Source organism: Sturnira hondurensis, unplaced genomic scaffold (genome assembly GCF_014824575.4).
Source record: "Sturnira hondurensis isolate 20B ecotype Veracruz unplaced genomic scaffold, ASM1482457v3 Scaffold0005252, whole genome shotgun sequence".
NCBI classification, from domain to species: Eukaryota; Metazoa; Chordata; class Mammalia; order Chiroptera; family Phyllostomidae; genus Sturnira; species Sturnira hondurensis.
The window spans coordinates 6,028,023-6,050,644 of record NW_028077883.1 but is presented as its reverse complement, the minus strand read 5'-3'; the positions used below and the strand labels follow the sequence as shown (position 1 = coordinate 6,050,644).

The 22,622-nt window shown below is 43.2% G+C and overlaps 1 protein-coding gene across 2 annotated transcripts in view; it reads right to left on the bottom strand.

The window, feature by feature from the left end:
* The window catches only part of SLC25A13 (solute carrier family 25 member 13), a 168,548-nt gene that overhangs the window by 17,139 nt on the left and 128,787 nt on the right, over window positions 1-22,622 (bottom strand). For both annotated transcript variants that reach the window (XM_037046438.1, XM_037046437.1), the window contains exon 14: window positions 7,942-8,082. In XM_037046438.1, the coding sequence (XP_036902333.1) occupies window positions 7,942-8,082 (141 nt within the window). The remainder of the gene's footprint in view (window positions 1-7,941; window positions 8,083-22,622) is intronic.

The following is a 22,622-nucleotide window of genomic DNA, read 5'->3' as shown; positions in this document are numbered from 1 at the left end:
ACGCCGCAGGGGCAGGGGCTGCAGTCAGAGACCTGGGCTCGAATTACTGCTCTGCCCCTTAGGATCTGTTGGTGGGCGGAGTTCCTAAACTCTCTGTCCCTCCAGTTCCTCACCTATAAAATGCGAGTAACATTTGTATTGACGCAAGAATTAAATTTATAATCAATGCTTGACATAAAGGACCTAGTACAACACCTAACACAAGGATCTTCAATAAAAGCTGATGATATAAAGATCATTACTATTATCAATGAAAAAGCACAGTGTCCAGTTAGAGCAGAAAATGGAAATAGCTAATACATTCTTTAAACAGCTAGCAGTTGGAGTACAGCTCCTATGTGGTTTCATACCTGAATTCCAGCAGAGTTCTATATTTATCAAGCTAAGAGCCAATTTTTTTATTTGGCGGAAGACCTAATCCTACCAAAGAAGTTTAAATTAGTTTGCTAAATTGATCATATCCCACATGGGACTCTTTGGCTGTCATAAGGCATATTACTTGAATTTTACAGTCAATGAACATTTTTTAAACTGGCCATCTTTTAAGTGCATACCTTGGGCACAATTAGAAACCATAGAAACGTAAGCATAGATTAGTAGGTATATATGTCACTTCTGGAATGTAATTTTTAAAAGAATTTCTATTATTTAAAGAGCTGCTACAAGATCTAAGGTAACATGTTCTTAATTTTTAAAAAGAAAACAAAGTAAATTGAGCCATTGCCCTTTAATATCATTTTAAAATAGCATAGGATACTAAAAACAATTAGGACCAACACTGGTTGTATGCCTACCCTGGCCTCAGCTATTAAGCATTCGTGATGGTCAGTGTCGACTCAATCCTTTTCATTACTGTTTCCTGAGCACATTCACTGTCAACAGTGACACCAAACCTTCGTAGCACAGAACCTTGGTTTTAAACTTCCCTGATTTATCAGGCATGAGCTCTCTCCTGTCTGGCTCAACCTATCTTTATGTGATAGCTCAGGTTTCAAAGAGAGATTGAACTGAGTTTGAAACCTAGCCTCCCACTTACTTGCAAAGTATGTGACCTTAGACAAATTACCTAAACCCATCAAGCCTTCCTTTCCTCAGCTGTAGCTTTGCTTACAAAAAAAGAAAAAGAAAGAAACTACCTGTTTCCTAAGCTGGTAGGACAAACCTGGATTCTCCATGTCCTTCCTTCAAGTCCTAGCACCCTATTCAATTTTGCTGCCTTCAGATGCTTCCCATCCTTCCCCCTGCACTGGGTGTTTTCCCACTCTCTGCACAGCTAGGATGGTTCTCCCTGCACAATGAAAAGAAACACATCTCTCAACCTCCTCTCTCCCCCTAACAGTATCGCTCGACTGCACCTTTTCTTCCAGTTCCTGTACTCTTTCCCTTTTTTCTTTCATAATAAGTTAGTGGTTTGTACCTGCTGCTATTTTCTCGTAAGGTTTGGGCTTCTGTCATTCTACTTAAATTGATTTCTTAAAAATAGTCACTGACTTCCATCTTTAAGTCCGAAGGCCTCTGCTTGACCTTCATCGCCAGTGGTCTCTGCAGCTCTCCATACTACCCCTCTCTCCCTCCTCCCCTTTCTATCTCATCCCTCCACGAGCTCCCACACGCTGCTCCTCCCGTTCTCCACCTGACAGCTGCTTCCGATTTCTCTCCGCCCACCCATACTTCCTTCTGCCACCTAAATGAGGGTGGTCTCTGAGTTCCACCACTGGTGTCCCATTAGCTGAGAGATCTCACTTTCTCTCATAGCTTCATGCATGCAGACGATGACCCTTACAAGAGCATCCCTAGTCCCCACCCCTTGGACAAGGCTCTCACCCCATATTCAATATGGTAGAATCAGGAAATCCTGGGTGGGGAGTCAGAGGCCATCTTGGTCTAAGGCCGCACCCCCGCCCCGACCTACCCAAGTCACCCAGTTAAATCTCCTAAGATTTCTGGGCTTCTATTCCTCATTTATAAAGGTAACACCAGAGAGAGGTCTCTTTAGGTTTCTTGCAGCTTCTCAAATATTATGAAATTTTAAAAGCAGCACCAGCTATTCAGGTGCTCAAGCCAGAAATCCAAGAATCATCTTTTAATCTTCCTGTACTTTTCACCGTCCATCATTTTCCAGGACTTTGTGAGGCTGACCCCCAAACATCCCTCGAATACATCCACTGCCCCTCTGCCCCCAGCATCATGGCCCTAGTTTAGGTCAGTGCCACCCAGCCAGTGGCCTCCACCTGGCCTCCCAGCCTTCAGTCCTGCTCTCCCACATGAAGTCCTGCTCTTCCTCACACTGAAGTACAAAGGTGATCATGCCATTTGCCTTCCCCTCTATCTGGCTAGCTGTGACTCATCTTTTAGGGCTGTCTCCCCTTAGAAAGCCTCCCTGGCCTTCTTGCTGTTGAGTCAGCTCTGCCTGCTTAGATTCCTGGGCACACCCCCTAACCACCTTACTCAGCCACACAAGGGCTGTATTCCAAGGCTGTTTCCTCATCTGGATGCCCCCATGAGATAGTAAACGCCTTATAAAACCACGTGTCATTCATTTACTTCCATATCCCCAGGGCAGAGTTTGCTGGGTGAATGGAGAGATGTCTCTGAAACTGGAAAAGCAACCTCGCCTTTAATTAGTTTCTTTACATTCGACTTCCCCAATATCGTGGTCCTCTTTTGTCATGACTTGCCAACTCCATTACTTTCAGTAATGTCCTCGTTTATAACTTGAAAACATGTGACTTTTGCTTACCCTTCACTGACTCAACAAGCAATTATCAAATGTCTACTTATGCGCCAGAAACTCTGACAAGCCGCAGTGAACAAGACAGGTCTCTGGTGTGAAAGTACACGCCAGATAAGGGGGAGAGATATGGAGAAACACGTCAGCCAGCTATGGGCGCCCTGGAGAGAACCAGAGGAGGGGCTACGATAGGGAGAGAACTGGTTTTCCTTCTGAGTAGGCACCGGTAAAGCTAAGACTGGGGGGAAAGAGCCTCCAGGCAGAATGAAAATCAAGAGGGCATGAACATGGAGCTTAGGGGGAAGGGAAAGGCAGCCAGGGCAGCCAGCCTAGCGGAGGGGTGTACAAAGTCGGGAATGCAGAGGCAGGGAAGGAGTGAGGCTTCTGTTCCAGGTGCCGTAGAAGTGAATGGATAGGACACATCGTTTCTGCGGGGCACTTGAGGTCTTCCTCCCCCGATTCCAGCTTTCCATCCCTCACACGACCCTGCTTTCTTCTTCCTCGTGCTTCTCGGCACCAACTGATGTCATATATTTGTTACCTGGCTGGCTTTTCCTGCCCACCACACTGTGAGCAGGGCCCTGGATTTCACCGCCACTCCCGAAGTGGCTGGCCCAGGGCACACAGTCAGCTCTCAGTAGAAGTGTGTTGAGCGAATGAATTAATCTGGTTTACATTTTAAAGAGCTCAATCTGGCTGCTGTGGGGGACAATGGATTTGGGAGAGTCAAGAGTCACAGCAAAGCCCTGAGGAAGTTTGCCCAGAAGTCCAGGGGAAAGTCCAATGTGGGAGAACACGGGTGAGGACTGTCACTGTGGGGGCTGTAAAACCAAACACTGGGCCGGAGTTAGACCATTAGCCTGGCCCCAGGTCCTCCAAGTAATGACTTCACAGTGGTCTGCCTCACGTGGGGCTGTGAGCTCAGAAAATGAGTCTTTATTTTAAAAAGCTGCTAAATCAGGAAATTTTTCCTATGTACTTACACGTTACCGAGGTAAAACTGATAAACTGATGCAGTCTGACAAAATCTATTAACACTAAAAAATGCACATGTTCCGTGATCTAACATTTTCAGTGTCAGGAGTTTCTCACTGGTATACACTCACAAAGGTACATCAGAATATATATGCAGGGACATTCACCCTGACATTGCTTATAATATCCCTAAACTGGAAACAATATAAATACCCATCAGTGGGCAAGTGCTTAAAAATACTTTAAAAAGTTTTTGACAGCTATTAAATAAGGAAGGAGCTTTAAGATACATAGTGCGTTTAAAAATTTCTGCTTTTGTTAAAACATGTACACAAGACTGACATCGCTATGTGTACAATTGGTGACATACAGAGAGAAGGGAGGAGAGAGGCAAATATTGATTAAATAGAAGGGTTTCTTTTTTTTTGAAACATCCACAGAACACATAAGCAGTAGTTATCGTTTTCAGAAAGAGTGGCGTGGCTAAGGAGCAGAGAGAATTTCACTTTCAGACATTTCTGAATGATTTGATTTTTTTGATATATAAACTTGTAATTTACTTAAAAAACAAATGACATCCCTTTGTGATAACTAGTAGAACAATCAAGAACATATATCATTGCTTGCTTTCCGATTTTGTGGACAGGAGCTCCAATGATTCATTTACACACACAGTGAGTGAGCACACACATACAATAGGTGTGTGTGTGGATCAAAATATACTTGAATGTTCTCCAGTGCAGTGGGACAAAGGCCTCAGTTACAACACAGTACACGGAGCCCACATTCCCAAGAGAGTTTCCTTGCTACTGCCAATGAGCCAGGCGAGAGCACGGCACAAACGGGATTTTCAGCAACCTGTGGTGGGTGCCAGCTCTCATTGCTTCCCTGACCACTTTTTGACCTCAGAGACATAAACTGTTCATTTGCTTCTTAAGGAAGCATCTGGGTCAGCAGTGCTGACATTCAATGTTAAATAACAGGTTTCATTCCATTCCTGGTGGACGCTGTCTCCTCATTAAAGCTTCGTTGGCTCCTAGGGAAAAGGTGATTTTCACAAGCACAAGCATACCACTTTCTTTTCTCGGACAATTTCTTTTACTTAATGTTAGGCCCTAAAGGCCTATGTAATAAAGCAAAGGTTCCTAGAGAAAGGGAAACATACCCTCACACATTCTTCAGAAAAGCAGTATAGTTGCTGATTGTTTAAAACTATATTATATTCAAAAAGCTCTTTCAAAGGCAGTTTATTATTCCATCACCTGTCTGCTCAGTGCTGTAACTAAACATCTCTAAATGGCACCAAAAGAGGGGGGCTTTGTTTACAGGGTTCACAGTAACTATTTCTAAACTCAGGAATGTGAAATGTTTACCACACCTACCTTTTTTTTCAGTTGTAAATGTATTTCTAAAGCAAGTATTCTTTCTAATTGCCCTGTGTTGGGGGAGTCACAGAATGGCTGGGCATTTTGCAAGTCAATTTGGGAGAAAAACCGAAAGAAAGCCGGGTTAGGTCCAGTTTCCGGGAGGTCAAGCACCGCAGGCCTAAACACACAGGCTGGCCGACCATGCCCCCTCCTGGGCCCTACATTGTCATGTTAACAGCAGCAAACAAAAGGACCACAGGGAGGAGAAGGAAGATTACCTGTCCCAACTAAAACTAATGAGGACAATAGTCCTCTTTGAAGACCTTCGAGGAGAGAGGCAATCAGGTCTAAAGGTGTTAGGGCACTCCAGGTCATCAAGACAAGAAACAGTGAAGAGGTAAAAAGCGCTGTCCTAAAACAAGAACATAAATGACACGGCACAGCTCAAACACTATGATGTCCCTAAAATGATGAATGCTGAATTCTGACCAAGGGGAAGGGGGGGGAGAGCCTGGAGAAGAGAGCAATAGGAAACCAAACGTGAGGCTGGAGGTTGGGACAATATAAACGAGGAAAATTTAGGAAGGTACCAAAGACCAGTCAGACTGACTGGAGCAGTGAACTCACAAATGAAGTCCCCACTCACAGATCTCGGCGAATTTAGCCGATGACACCAGTGACCGGTGGAGAGAAGGGGACTGCCAGATCACTCTCTCGCAATGAAATCGAGTTTCCAGAAGCTCAAAGTGTCAGCGACTCCACTTGATAATTGCCAATGCACCCAAAGCAGCGCGAGGCCGTGAGGAATGCCTCTGAACTAGTAGATGAAACCACCCAACTAGTAATTAAACTCACTTTATATGGGAGAGGTCTCTTGCTCAAACTTGAGCAATCCTGCTCATTTCAGGAAAGCAATTTTAGCCCCAAAGTGGAAACGAGAAACTTCTGAGCCTCAATTTCGGCTCCGAGAGGATGGCTGGCAGCCTCTGCTCGGCGAACTACAAGACCAGGAGACCGACTACTTCCAGAGGGTGTCAGAGGGGATTAAGATTATGATTATGTGAAGATGAAAAGGACTAAGTCTCAGCCTTGTATCATTTGCAGGTAGTTGAACAGTCTCTGTTTCCGTGTCAGCAAACAGGTTTTACCGTTTCATCCACCCAGACATTTTGAGAGCAGTCATTGCCATAGTACCTAAGTGGGGTTTTTTTGTTTGTTTTACTAGACAACCTGTTGAAAGACTGCCTGGCATCTTGTCAAAATGACATGTTGCTACATTGTGTTACAGTCTGCCAGAGCCTAAAAATTTAGAAAATGAGATGATTTTTTTCTCCAAATGATCAATGCCATGCCTCGTGACAATACTGTTTACTTCCTACAGCTGGATAACAACTTGGTAAGTGAAATGGCTAGAACATTGTGTTCCGCTGCAAACACTTACACGCTGAGCTTTTTCAGTGCGACTTTGAAAAATCGGCATGTTTATTTCAAAGCACCACAGATTCCAAACTAAAAGGCAACTTCTCCACCCCACCCCTTTTAAAACTAACCCCAGAAAAGAGGGTGTAACAGTATATTTGACCCTTACGAAGTCTCAGGTCACCATGGGGTATCTTCCCCTCACTTGGCTCTGAGAAGTACAGGGTACCAATTGGGGAAGGGACATTTACCCAAAACAATCTCAGTTATTACTAACATTGACTTATTTACCAAGGGTACCTGTAAACGTCAAAAAGAAAAGGGTACAAAGTATTCCTGGAGGAAGGATCTCGCAAATGCTGTGTTGAATGTAAAAACAAGGCATTTAAAGTTCGCTGTAAAAAGCAATGGAAGTCGTTACGCTCTGGGACCCGTTATATCCATATGAGATCAACTGGGAAAGGGAAAGAAGGAAACAGCTGTCCTAACGTTACGTGTCTGTGGAACGAACAGGCAGGGCGCTCTCCTGGGCGTGCAGAAGTGCATCCCCTCGCCCGCTGGGGAGGAGATGAACTACTCTGCAAACCCAGGTGAGTGGCTGAGTTGGAAAGCGGGTTAAATGCTGGAAACACTGGTTCAAAATCATAGGGAGAATCTGAATAAAGTATTTCTTGATATGTGTGCATAGAAAAAAAGGCGATTCATTTTATATAATGTGGTTTTACATATTTATATGTAAGTAAATGAAAATTCTTTTGAGTAGACATTGGCCTTCTCATCCTATATCCCTAAATGTTTACTCATTCAAGGTGGCCATGGACATTATTTTGAATCTTCTCATTGAAAAATGGTGAACACCTTATGTTTGCACAAGTATCATAGTTGGATAAGGAAGCAAATTCTTGTAACTTTTTTGGTAGAGGAGTGTGAGTAACAAATTTGAAGGGTTTTCTAAAAGTTTGGTTTTCCAATCATTCTGAAAAAGTATCTTCTAAATGAAAGATGGTTAAGATTCAACATAAGCATTACGACCTACACGTACAGGCAGGGCTGGGATGTATAGGATCAGCAAACAAATTCTCGATCTGCTGTGGGCTTCTTAAACCAAGCTCGGTGCACCTCCTGAAAGACGGTGCCTGGGGTCCTTACAGCTCCCTTCCATGGAGGAGGACGCTGAGAATTAGGTTTTTGTAGCACAAATAAATGCAAAGAAGGTTCTAGCCACTGTTGCTGCAAAGAGCTGTGCACTGAACACTAGCAAGCGTCATTCACGTCCCAGTCATCCTTGATTTGTGTGTTTCTAAGGACAGTTTTTTGGTGGGTGGCGGGCAGGTGCCCCCTGGCTACAGAAGACCACCTTTCCCAGGGGTGGAAACGTGAGGAATCAATTTCATGCTGATGAGCAGTTTCTAGTTTACAGGGTGAGCATACAGTCACATAAACAGTTACCTTGTAGATCCCAAAGAAGCCCAGGTCCCTTACGACAGACAGAGCACTGACTCGGGGACCGGTGGTGATTTCCCCAGCCACTTGCAAACGGATCTTGACGATTTCCAAAGGATTTGTGAAAATCACCTGGGAACCTCCTGCCTAAAAAGGAAAAGAATGAAAATCATCATCAAGGAGGGTTCATGGAAAATGTTTCAGGAAGGGATGAGTGATGATCCTCAAGGGAGCTCTGAATATTCTGCCCTCAAGAGACTGTAGTTTCAGTTCTTGTCCCCTCAATTAAAACAGTTAGTGATTATGAGTTTGACTGAAAATACAGTCACTGTCTAGGGGCCACGGGTACACAGGTCCTATCTCCTTCATGCGTGGGTTGAAAAAGGGTAAAGACCAGAGACGTTGCTTAACACGGGGACTTCTGTTGTCCTCACTAAAGTGCACACACTAGAATGACAAAGATTCCTTGAAGCACAGTCGACTGCCACCACAGGTCTGAAAGCCAAGGACACGGGTCTTTGTCCAGATAAAGAGACACAGATCTATCTACCTGTCAGAGTAGGAGGTGATGGGGAGGATACAGGTTGCCCCACAATGGACTTCAGGATTTTGCCAATGATCCAAATATAGCCAGAAAACATGTAAACTTAGGTGAAAGCTACTTTTTTCTTCTCTTAAAAAATCAGACAAGCCCTGGTTGGTATAGCTCGGTTGGGCATTGTCCCACAAAGCAACATGTCACTGGTTTGATTCCGAGTCGGCACATGCCTGGGTTGTGGGCTGGGTGCCTCCTATTGGAGCGCACAGAAGAGGCAAGCCATCCATGTTTCTTTCTTGCATTGATGTTTCTCTCTCTTTTTCCCTCCCTTCCTCCCTCTCCAAAATTAATAAAATCTGCTCTGGCTGGTGTGGCTCAGTAGTTTGAGTGCCAGCCTGAGAACCAAAGGGTTGTTGGTTCAATTCCCAGTCAGGTCATGTGCCTGGGTTGCAGGCCAGGTCCTTGGTAGGGGGCACACAAGAGGCAACCGCACATTGATGTTTCTCTTCCTCTCTTTATCCCTCCCTGTCTGTCTAAAAGTAAATAAATAAAAAGGCAAATCATCAAACACTATTTTCTGGAGTTACATATTATTAACTCTTATTTATGTGTTACCTGTGTACAGAATTACCCTTTACATATAAGATAAATGTGAAAGTAGCAAAAATATGCATTAAATCAATCGCGGCCCAAACTTTGAACAAGCTGTGTTGTTTCATTCCAGCGACGGCTGGGTGCCACGCCTCCGAGATCATCAGTGGAAATCTTTAAAGTGCACTCTAAGGGAAATTTTAAGCTAGCTATTTTGAAGCTAAGCCTATATTTATCATAAGTAATTACATTCTTTCTTACTATACTTCAACTTGTTATTCCTTGTCACAAATATATTACATTTTCACATCATTCAAACCAAGACTGAGACACAGTCATAGTGCAGCATCTTTATCACGTAGCGACCGCACCAAACGAGACCACAGACACGGTAATGCCATTTCACAGTGTGGAAGATGCCATCGCGGTAACAGGCACACTTTGGGTCGATGTCATCCAAAAGTACTTCTTGCTATGGCCTTTGATCCTATTAACCAATGCATACACCTCACCAAATGGACTGTACTAATCAAAACCAGCTACAGGAATGGTCTTTGAAGTATTGTTTGTAATACCTCGAAATAAAAATTAGAAACAACATAAATATTTCATGGCAAGGAATGGATTAAAGGAATTCGAGTACGTTTGTGCAATAAAACTCTCTCCCACCAATAAAAATATTGTGGAAAAGGTTCCATATATGATATGAGGTGAAAGCTTTTGTATGTTTAAATGCATGCACACCTTTTCCAGCCCTGCCTTATCAAGTGGAAGGGATATGCCAGCATAGTGCTTTTGAGGTGATAGATTGCAAATGGTTTATTTTTTCTGCTGCATTTTTATTTCTTTATATATATTATGTGTTATTTCTATAAGGAAAAATAAATACTTCTGCATAACTTATTTAATATACATAGCAATGTCAACCTTGCCCCAGAAAGAAAAATGGCCATTCATTACCTCTCTAAATCATACTGTTTTCCCATTTTTACCAACTTAACACCTTAATCAAGATACCCTTGTTCTTAAAAACAGACCGAGGTTTTCTTTTTCTCCATTAAACATTAAAACTATTTAGAAGGCTCTGGTATTCTCCCGAGTCTCGACAGTTGCACAGGCTGCCTCCCTATTTGCTTCTGCCACATTTCGCCCACCACCTTCATCTCCCGTGGGTGACCCTAAAGAGGTGGACCAAACAACCTTGGTGGAAAAACATGGGTTGGATTCATCAAGAGGCTCAAGAAAGACCCTTCTAAAGCAGGAAGGAGTGTGAGATGACACACCCAGAGGCCGGTGTGTTCTTCTGGTTCATGCAAAGACACCTACACCCATTCCTCCAAGGCCCACAAGAACCATACTTTGTTCTTGCTGCTGCAACTGGCAGGTCAGTGGGAAGAGCGACCCCAGCCTGTCTGCAGCCCTTAAGTCTTCTGTGGGTTTGCACCTGCTTCTCTCCACATGACTCAGAGGGATTTAAGGGTGGCAGGTGAAGAGATGAGACGGGCCTGACCCAGTAACAGTAAAGGTTATGTTGTACTTCTGGACCTGTGCTCTCAAGTGGCAAAAATGAATAAAAATTAAAAATGAAAGATTCGCTGAGCTGAAATTAGCCTGAGGCTGATTTTTGAAAGCTCAAAAGTGGGGTAGGCCATGCCCACCAAGGGTTGAATGGAAAGCAGTCAGTGTGCATTGATCTTCTTGAAGAACAGAACAGGAACGCAGTGCACACACACCAAGCACTGCTCCCGCGGGTAAGGAGGCAGCTGAGCATTACGGGCAAAGACTGAGCCTCAGGCCCTATCTGTCGAACCATCTTACTGTTCTCACGAGGATCAGAGAGGTGGTGGTTGTATCGCAGTTGGCACAGTGCTCAAGAGACAGCAGTGACTCCAAGCCTGTTGGCTTTGTTTCCTCTAGCTCCTCGACTGATGCTCCTCCTTCCTGGCTGCATGTTGCAACCACTTCGGAGATTTAAAAAAATAATGACTTCTAGACCCTACTCCAGACAACTTACATGAGAATTTCTGCCTCTTCCCTTTGAAAGTGGCTCCTATGTGATAAAATGTACAGTGAGAGTTGAGAACCATTTCAGCTACTACATCATCTCTAAGATCCCTTTCAATTCCGAGGATTGCTTTACTAGATTCTTTAGAGCTATGATTTCAAGTTTCAGCCTTCCATGTTCTTTCCCAGAGTGACTTTTATATGTTTTACATCTGCTCTCATAACAAACTTTTTATACATATCCAAGAGGTACCCTTACTAAAAGAAATAATTCTTAGGTATAGCATTGATGTCTTTTTCATTATCTTGTATTTTTACTAATGCCTGTAAAAATTAACATTATACACAGTAAGAACTTATTTTCAACCCTCCAACCCTCCAACCTTCCAAGCCAAATGATAGATACCAATTCTTTTAGCACAACAAAGTGAATTCTAATCACGAAGGATGACACAAAAGTCAAACCCACCCCAGAGACCTGCAGGAAACAGAAGCAGTGGGAAGAAAGAGTGTAGTGATAGCAAGAAAAAAAAATAATGATGTGCTCGTTACCTCTGGTGGGCTCAGGAAGAAAGAACCTACTGACTCAAAGTGGCACATTGCAGGGGTGCCAGAGATGAATGGGTCCTTTGGAGTCAAGCTGGAAGGAAATGAGACTCCAAGGCACCAAGAGGAGATGCTTATCATCAGATGCACGGTGTCTGGGCATCACTACGACTTGATCACTGAGCAGCGCAGGGCCTGCTGCTCTGCTGGCTCCTGGTCTATTATCCATTCACAGTACCTACCCAGGTCCCTCCTTTGCAGAGATCAAAGACGGCTGAATCCGAGGACAGGGACACCTATTGTGCACGATGTCTTTGTGTCGCTCATCACTTGAGAGCTCCGGCTGTGTGAGGGTACTGTTTGTGTGTGTGCGCAACTCTGTCACAAATCACTTCCCCGTGACTCTCCAGAGTCTGAGGCAAGTAGGACAGGGGGAGATTTTCCATACTAGAACTGGCTCTGTGGGGCATATCATATTTACTGTGGGGACACTGACTTCTCTGCAGGCTTCTTGGAATGTTCTTTGTTACTGAAACTCTAGTTACTACCCAGTATCACATGTTTCACACGTTTATTCACCAAATATTTATAACCGATCATGTTCAAAGTTTGTCCCAGCCATTGCAAGGACATAAGATGAGTCCGAAAGCATTTTTATTCTTAAGGAGCTTGAAACGGGAGTAAAAGTAATAAATATTCATTAAGCATCAATTATAGTCAATCAGGATATTACTTTGCATGTTATTTATAGATCTTTAGTCCACTTAAGAGGTATTTTTCCCCAAGATTTTACGTAAGAGGAAATTGAGGCACAGAAAGATTAAAGCAACTAACTGTTGGGGGCTGAGTGGTGTTCCACCAAAATTTATACATTGAAGTACTACTCTCAGTATTTCGGAATGTGATGGTATTTGGAGATAGAGCCTTCGAAGAGGCAACTGAGGTAAATGAGGTCACACGGTGGACCCTAAGCCAACATGACCAGTGAGGAGGAAAGTAAGGTACAGACACAGATGTGTACAGAGAAAAGACCATGTCAGGACACAGAGCGGAGGCGGTTCATCTTCAAGCCAACAGGAGAGGCCTCAGAAGAAACCGTGCTGACGCCTTGATCTCAGACTTCCAGCCTCCAGAAATTAAGTCACCCAGTCTGTGGTGCTGTGCTATAGCAGCCCCAGCAGACGAACCCAGCCACTGCCTAGGTCTACACAGCCAGCAAGCGGAAAGGATTTTCTACCAAGTCCAATAAATACAGGCCTTAGGAAAAGAGAAAATGACACATGAAAAAAGATAATTATAACATATGTTAAGAGCTAAGGTACCGGCAAATTGCCACGGCAATTCAAAGAATGGCAAGGTTTCTGCCGGCTGGGGTAATCTGGGGAGGGACTAAAACGTGTAATAAGATAACACATCAGTTGGCGATTGAAGTGAGATTGGGGCCTAGGAAATCCAGGCAGACCGGCAGAAAGGCACAGTGACAAGGGCTTCCCACACGTACTTGTAAAGGGACCCAGCACCATAGCTGTCCAGTGAAACTCAATAAGGATGATAATTATGATAGGATCCACAGTATCATTCACTAGCATTTACTGAGTGCTTACTATGTACACCAGGCACCGTGCTAGGAGCTTTGTAAGAATTTTTTCCTTGGGTCCTCAGAATATCGTAAGGTTAAGGAGTAATATTATTCCAGGTTTTATAAGTGAACAAACTGAGGCTGAAGGTCACACAGCTGGGAAGGTAGAGCCTGTATTGAAAGCTGCACCTGCTGGTTGCCAGGGCCTGAGACTTACTACTTATCAGGGCAGTAAGGAAGAACTGACCAGGTCGTTTGCTTTAGGTGGCATGGAAGGGGCATGAATAAGGATGGCTGAAAATGACAACTGGGGACCTGGAGTGCTGCTCTGAAGAACGGGGTTGCATCCTGGAGACAGTGCCTTCGAGAGCGCCCACAGTGGGAGCAGAGCTGCTGCACAGAGTTTAGGGGCCAGAGTCCTTGTATCTCTCTTAGAGAGAAGACAAGCCAGCCAGCAGAGAGGAGAGTTTATTAGGGAGGGAGAGCCCTGAAGCAAGGATGACAATTAAGGTTTTAGCGGCTATGTGAGATTAAAAAAATGAGAGACCAGAGTTGGAACAATTACATTGATAATGAGGGAGTGGGTGGGATGGTGAGAAATGGATGTAGCAGAGATCAACAGGGCTGGCTGCTGCCTACGGGTCACAAGAAGTGGGTAAGGGCAGAGAAAGGGTGAGGCCAAAGCTTTTGCATCTGTGTGACAGGGAACTAAAGGGACATATGACACATCTAAGAAGGCAGTGGAAGGGCAAGGTGGGAGTTAAGGACTGAGACACAGATGAGGGTGACATCCCACCCATGTGCTAACTGCAGGCAGGACCTTTTGTGGGGTGGGAGGAAGATGAAGCCCCTAAGAAGTGATAGGAAGCCCCTCTTGCACACCAGCGCGCGGTAATCCGGGCACGGAAGTCAGGAAGGGGCTCAAGAGGGAAAGAAGGCCAACAACGAACCGGCCAGAGTGTCTGCTGACCCAGGGAGACAAGGTCCAGCACACGCATGACCCCTGTCATGACAACTGCATGCCAAGGAATTAGAGAGTTTATACAATCTACATATTCAAGGGAAAGGAAAGAAGGAGAATGGTAGTCATTTATGAAAGCAAACAGGGTAGAATGAAAATTTGTTTAGGGCTGTAAGGAGCAAAGCTCTAGGGCAGAGTGAAAGATCAAACAGTAACAACAGTTGCGTTATGCTTAAGCAAAACAGCCCAGCTCTGAGCAGAGGAGGAGGAGGAGGTGTGGAAGGTTGAGTTTTGTGAAGCTGGCAGATTTGCTTTAATGATACACAGAGCTGTGGGATAGTTTTGTTCCAGAGTAGAAACTGACCCCTGGTAGTTGTTCCTACTATGTATGCTTTAAAGATGAAAAAAAAGAACCATATAGATAAGGAGACACGACTCAAGTTCTGAAACATAAACCAAATCAATGAGAACAAAAGACCCCTCAGAATCAACAGTAAAATTATAGTGTTGACCTCCAGAAGTTATGGTGAAGTTGGTCTGATCTGCAACACAGACAAGGCAAAGTAGTTAAGACATCTAAAGATGAGCCAGGGTAGTTGCTTACGTTCCATCCCTCAGCTCAAAACAAACAGGAACACACAGCAAGCTGTGTGTGTATAAATACTGCCTAGGGTTGCTTCTCTGCACCTGCCCCAGGGCACCAGAGCCACAGGCAGCTCCACAGCAGGTCCTCTATTAAGAGCCCACTGTGTGCAAAAGACTGTAGGTGAGGAATAACTAGGGTCGGGGCTAGGCGGGTTTGTAGCCGGGCTATTACCAGGTTCTGAACAAGAACATTTTACTTACCCTATTAGTCTTGAATATTAGCATCAGCATGACAGAATACACACACACACACACACACACACACACACACACACACGTAGCATTTTTAAAAAAAGGATCCTGATAGTCAAAGACATTATATATCTTTAGAGGAAAAATAGGGAATTGCTATACCAAAATATCTTACACATTAACTTCTTTTTTGTTAAGTGGCATCAATAAGGAATAACCTAACATAAAACCTATACAATTAAAATGAAGCAATATATATATACATATATATATATTTTTAAGGGACATGAGTATTTGAATATTGGAGAACAAGTATTAAACTTAGACTGAGAGATTCAATGTTAAGACGTCAATTTGCCAGTAAATTAACTTAAAATACAAATATAAAAAAATGTCAGTTTTCCTATAAATGAATTAACAGTCAAATGTTGTAAAGGTGTCAATTTTTTCTATAAATTCATTTAAAATTAAAGCAATCATCATAAATAAAATTTCAACAAGGTTTCCTATAGGTGTTTGAAGATAAGAACACTCCGCACAAAAAGTCACATGGAGAATCTTGGCGTCAATACACATTAACGCACATTTACAGAATCAGTGTCTTCAAAGAATAGTCCAAGACTACATAAACTAAAAAAAATCGAGCACCGGAGGGTTGCTGAGCTGCTGAAACAGGCACGAACGTGGGAGGCGCTGTTGAGGAGCTCGGTCAACGGCGGGGGGCAGCCCCCCTCCTGCCTGTAGCGCGGAGTCTGGTCGGCTCCACTCATTACCTGGGAGCACCCTGAGTCTGAGTCGCCCACCAGGGGCCTGGTTTTGATCCATTTCTCCACCAGCCCCAGAGATTACGAAGCAGAATACAGTTAATCCATCTGGACTCTGGCTCCCCAGAGATGTTCTTTTTGCTCTATATTTCTAGAACATGTAGTTAACAAGAGGTCCTAAGCGCTGGAAAAAATGTAAGGGTCTGCACCTGTAGCAGAGGGGTCAGGCTAACCCACTGAGAGCAGGCTGGGGAAAACCCCAAGGGCAAAACCCAGGGTTAGAGGCGGCTTGGCCTCGGATGAGGGACCCCTGAGGAGGGAGCTTTATTGGGCGTGGTGACTGGAGGCTCCCCACCTTGCTAAAATAGGGGGCTGGAGGAGCCGAAGAAGTAAACACAGGGAACGCTGGCCCTCTGGGGTTGGAAGCCTGGACCCTCCCACTGGCGCATGGGATTCTGGGAGGGAGCCTTCATACAGACCCACTAGGGAGCGAGAAGTCCTTGGTTCTCTCCCACGGGGGCGGGGGCATCAACAGGTGCCAGAGGTCTTGCCAACCTTGGCCAGTGCAGGCCTGTGCAGGCCTGTGAGCTGCGGTAGGAAGAGGGCCTCAGGAGTAGGAGGCCTGGGGGCAGGCCTGGGACAGACGCCTGAAGCTGGACAGCGACTGTGGACCAGCTAAGCCACAGGCCTTTGTGATCCTTTTGGATGGGAAAAGAGGTTCCTGGTGCAACCCTGAACTGAGCTGGCAGAAGGCGACAGAGAGACTTCTCTCTGGGTGTCTTAGAGGAGACAGGCTTTCAAGCAGAAACTTGCCATTATTTCCAAAGCCCTTGGTGCTAACAGAATTGTGAACAGATTTTTGTTCTTGTGTTATTTTCAGTTCCTGAACCTATGTAGAAGTTGTAAAGACAAATATTTAAATAGCTATTTTTGATATACTCTGACTTTTTTCCCCCTCACTTTTGTTACCCAGATACTTTAGGCAGGAACTTACCATTATTTATGATTGTTAAATAAAAGATTCCTTTCTTTTCCACCAAACTCAGTCTTTGGAGTTTTGCCTGGTAGGTAGTAAGCAGTAAGACCCTCTACCCCCCACCCCCCTCACTGGTTGGGTTTGGTACGGTGACAAAAGTACACTGAGGTACAACAGGAGGCCAAGATGTTGTTGCATAAAATTCAATGGTTGGTAAGGGAATTCTCTCTGAGCAGTTTTGTATGGATTTTTTGCAGTGTCTTTATTTTTCAACCAATGGTTCCCAGTGGAGGGAAAGACAACACAGTTGAGGACTTTAGCATTCTGCCATTCTGGAAATGATGAAATAAAAACATAGAATTCTGTCCAAAGAAGAGATACAATTTGAACCCAAGGCTGGCCTGACTCCTAATCCAAGCTCAGAACCATTATGTCGATTTGCTGTGTCAGAAAGGCTGTGCTTTAGGAACAGATTCATTTTCATTTTTTCTTTCTTGTTTAAACAGCGTATCTGCCTGATAAATGATTCAGAGATACTACAGTACATCAAGAAATACGAAAAAGAAGTTTTTTCCAGGTTTTTACTGGATGCATCAGAGTTTTCTTTGTAGATTAGACAATAAATCATAAGAAAGCCCCAGGGCCTTAGGCAGTAAAATCCCTAAATCATGCCAAGTCCGATTCCTTGAGGGATAGTTTAGACTCAGACATGTGTAACTAGCACATATTTTTAATTCACTCAAATGGGCTAGCAAAATAATTATACTGGTGTGAGTTTTACCTAAATATAGTACAGTGGCTCAGGATTAGATCACTTGAGTCACACAGACCCGGATTTTCAGGCTTTATCATTTCCTTATACGTGGATTCTGGCAGTTCCTCAAACTTGCTAAGGCTTAGATTTCTCATTTGGATCCTAGAGATGACACCAATTTACAAACACCCTGTGAAGTGACACAGAGCAATGGGTCAAGAAATGGGGGGGGGGCACTGCTGGGAGTCAGTACGGCACCATGCTTGACAGCCTAGGCTTTGGCCAACTTCTTAAGCTACTCCAAGATGACATTATTTGTAAAGTGAGCATGTTGGTGATAATGCTCTTCATGTTCAATAGAGACTGTGTGCCAACTCTACAGCAGGTGCCAACAGCAATGACGGAGATCCCCACCCTCATGGTGCACATACTCTAGCTGTGCTTTGCAGGATTATGACAATTAAATGAAAACATGCCCCTAAAGCACTGATCCCAGTACCTAACATACTGTAGAGCTCAATCAGGGGTATTGATTACTATTAATAAATGTAGGGCAGAACTCTGTTTAAGTGAACCTAACTTACCAAACTCTTTAAAGGCCAGTACAAATGAGTTCTCAAATTTTTCTTCCCCTAGAAATCTGTAAATTCAACTTACTTTATGAGGAAAGCACAGTACACTAAGGATTGGTAGGAAGTAGCTATGTCAGGTTAAAAATAGGGTGGGGAGAAAAACACACCCAAGTGAGTGATGGATGATGTAGTAAAACTCAACATAATTGGATGGTTTTTAATTTAAATTCATTTAATTTTATTTCATTAAGTGAACAGTCAATAAATTGTGGGCATTTTAAATTCTGAAATGCTTTTGATATTGAGAAATGGTTAATGATGCCCTACTGTAGGAGCTGGTAAAAATGACCATGGCCGACAAGGTAACTAGCTTAGTTCAGCACATCATGTTTGTGGGACTGATCTCTGCTTTCCACTCAGGTGTGGACTGCTCCCAACACTGGCGAATCACTTTGAAAATGCGAACCACTCTCACAAAAGGGACTGAGAGGGAGACTAAATTGTATGTAGCACAAAAGGTTTCCCAGTGCTGAAAACGACAGTGCACATTCCTCTGACCAGGTAGCATCACTGCTAGAAGTGAAGGCAACACAATTACCCTCAATGGTCAAGGGCAACTTCTAATTTGGGGGGGCTTTTAAAGCTATCCTAAATGGATGCTGGATGGCACATCTTGCTACCAATCAAATGAAAGTTCCCACCTCCACATGAGCTGTTGTGATTCCTATCTAGAGTTCACGATCTTCAAAAGTTCACCTGGGCATCCCGGAGCGCCGAGAGCAACCAGAAAGGAAAATGGGACTGTGGAAGCTGCCACTGTGTCAGCAGGAAACCCAAGCACCAGGCTACTCACACAAACAGGGGTCTATTGATGCAAAGCACCGTTCTTTCCAAATGCTCCCATCTTTCACATGATAGAGTCCTCTTGGCCAGTAGTAAAATAGAGGCTTTTTCCTTCTAACACCTCCACTCCAAAATGGACTAGACAGTCTGCAAAGATCATGGGCTCCAATGACTATTTTTGCTCAGTGTCCAGAGGTGTCTGTGAACTTGCTTACTTCTCTTTTCCATTATTTTGCCCCCGCCCCGTTCCTCTTACCATACTATATAATGATTTACTTTACTGTTAACACTTCTGATTCTCAATGGGTAATTTTATTGTGGGGAGTGATGCGTCAATATCCTTTTTAAAAACAAGAATTTCAAGAAATCAAAGATTTAGGAAGGCAACATAACCCTAGCATACTGCCCAGTTTCCCTACTCCAAGAACAGCGACCTTCAAGACAATGACCCTGGCATACTTTAGGTCCAATAACTGTGAGCAAGCACGTTTTAAAGTTCTACGTGCCTTAAAAATGACTTGCCAAGGCTGACTGCTCATTATTTTAACCATTGAAAATGTCAGCACAAAATATTATTTAAGTACATTACCAAAAGGATCAGTTTAGGAGCCCTGGTTCACAGTTCCTCATAAACCATTTTCTCTCACCTGTTAGGAACTAGACATGCCTCTAATGCTTCCTTACTAACCAGCACAGTATCCCCAAACATTCTTTCTCAGGCCCTGGGAAGTTGAGTCAACCCCCCGCCCCCGCAAGATGAAAAAGCATGCGTCCTATGATACCCCCACCCCAAATCATTCCAGGCAAGTACTGAGGATATGCAGAGAACATTCACATCTTGCATTTAAAAAGATCAATTTTTTCATCAATCTGCTGTCCACAGAAAACAGCAGTATTTTTTTTATCACAGTATAATTCCTGCTATATATTAAGCTAAAAGCATTAACTGTAATTTAATCACCTCCCTTTAATTTGAATTCACATGGTAGATTACTTATAGCTACTTAAAAAATTAAGTGGCAAAATCTATATGAAGAATATGTATCTTGATATTTTAATTATGCTCAATTGAATATACTTAAAGTGCTTTTCACAAACGACACGTGCTAAGAATATCTAATTGCGCACTGACATTCTAAAATGTGTGCTTACCTGTGTCAAAAATAGATTAATATGAAGTTATAGAATGTGACTTTTTTAAAACTAAAACCCAAATACATTATTTCGGCCATTTGGATATAAGTAAAATTGTAACTACCAAAAAGGTCTACAACAGTAAATGTCTAATGATTTTCATTACATATAAAATAAATACTCAAATGATGACAATATTTGATTGTTTAATAAATTGGAAAATAAAGATTTCTTAAGATATCTAAGCTATGGCATGTTTTCCATTTACTCTCCTAGGAACTCAATGTTAAACGAAGACATGAAAATAACTCGTATATAGTACAGGTATCATATATAAAGCTCACGGGCACCAAACAGAGACTCAGCAAACAGCGGTAGATACACTAAATGCAATTCAGTGCCCAACAGGGCCGACTGATGTTCCTAAGCACTGAAGACAGGCACTAAGCAGCCTCCAGGGAAGCTGGCAAATGTGGGGCAGGGAGGGGGATGCAGCATGAGGCTCAGAGGCCACTCACTCCATCCATTCTGAACGGGAAGTGTCAGACCTGGCGTCCTCACCAGCGTGGCTGTCCAGCTGCTGTGACCAGGAGTGAGTCCACACTGCAAGTGAGGAAAAAACCTTATCTTTACCCCTGGTGTTAGGGGCTGTGAATTGTGTCCCTCTAAAATTTCTCTGTTGAAGTCCTAACTTTCTGTCTCAGAGTGTCACTCTATTTGGAGGTAGGACCTTTAAAGAGGTAATTCAGGTGAAAGGAGATTGTAAGGGTGGGCCCTAACCTGATCTGACCTGAGTCCTTGGAAGAGGAGGAGACATGCAAGCATGGGGGGTGACCAGGTGAAGGCAGAGGGGAGATGGCCATCTGCAAGCAAGGCAGAGAGGTTTCAGAAGAAAACCAATTCTGCAGACACCTTGATCTTGGACTCGTAACTTCCCTAAGTGTGAGAAAATAAATTTCTGCTGTTTAAGCCACATAGTCTGTGGTATTTTGTGATTTGGTAGATAAATTAAGCTCTTAAAAGGAAAACCTGTAATTACATTTTAAAGAACTTTGAAAAAAGAACAGAGTCTCATCACTTGTTTTTGAGACAGATACCAAATTGAAATGTTCTCAACCACATGATGAGGCAGAAAAAGGCTATATTGTTTACATGTTTTACAAATACTAAGTTTCGCACTTTCAACTTCATAGAGCAGCAATTTATTTTCAACTTCATAGGGCACCAATTTCAACCTTTTCATCTCACGGCACACGTAAACTAATGACTAAAATTCTGCAGCACACCAAAAAATGTTTTTTTTTTTGCTGATCCAACACAAAAAAAATAGGTATAACTGTGATCCATTCACCATGGACAGTTATTGTTGCATTGGCTGTTGTTATTGTTTTATTTGACAGTCTAAGGGAAAAGAGGTCAGTGCCCCTGACTAAACAGTCAGGTATTATGTATTTTAAAAATGCTTGCGGCACACTAGTGCCTGCCGTGGCCCACTAGTTAAAAATTGCTGTCATAGGGTTTTAATAGACCCATGAAGCTTGGCCAAGAAACCAAAGTAGAATCTGTTTGACTGACATTAAAAAGCAATTAAGTTCCAGACCTGTCAAATACGTTCACATTTGGGCCCTGACCGTTATACATGTCTATTTTGACTACTATACCAGAATCATTTAATGATTTACAGACCTTCAATGTCTAGAGCACCTTAACTGTAAGAAAGTGGCGACCCAATCTTTCTTCATATTTTCTCATCATAACACACCCATCCTCTCTTTATTAGAAAACCAGAAGGATGGCCCAACATTTGAACTGTGGTAAGTCAAACAACTGAGACTTTCCCCAAAGAGGGAACAGGAGGAAAATAGAAAAGAGACATCTGGCTGGCTCAGTGTCCATCACGAGATCATGAGTTGAACTTCCCCCTAATAAGATGATATTGCTGAGCCACTGAAGGCAGCCCATAGACAGGCAGGCCACCCCCACCTGTCTAGGGGTCACTCTGGGTACAAGGATGCTTATAAAATTTGATGCAATAATTAGATCTTCATTAAACTAAAAATGAATTATAAAGATGCAAAGATTAAAAAAACCTTATTTCCATAGCATCAGCATAATACATAATAAATCTTGGCCATTTGACATGCTACACAGGAGCAACTCGACAGAAATTCAACTCAATGACTGAGCCTCACGTCCTTCAATATTTATAACTAGGAAATGTGCACAGAGACTTGCACAGAGAAATAAAAACTCTGCCTGAAGAAAACTGGCTGTGAGTCCATGCCATTTTGGACAGCCTGACTCACCAGCTCTGGTTGCCAGAGCACACATGTTCTTACATGGGGAAGTTTTCTCCTTGGTTTGATATGATTGCATCTGAAATCTCAATGGATTTCAAGTTCAACCATAAGGAATATGGCTTTGGGTATATTTTATGACAAAAATACAAACACTACTATTAAGGTAATACTTATAGAATTCAAGCTAAAATAAAAATTCTACAAGAAAAGCTTGAACACATTTATAGATGATTAAAACAGATGGATTTGTTAAGAAGGGTTATTAATACCTAGGCGGGGCATGACTCA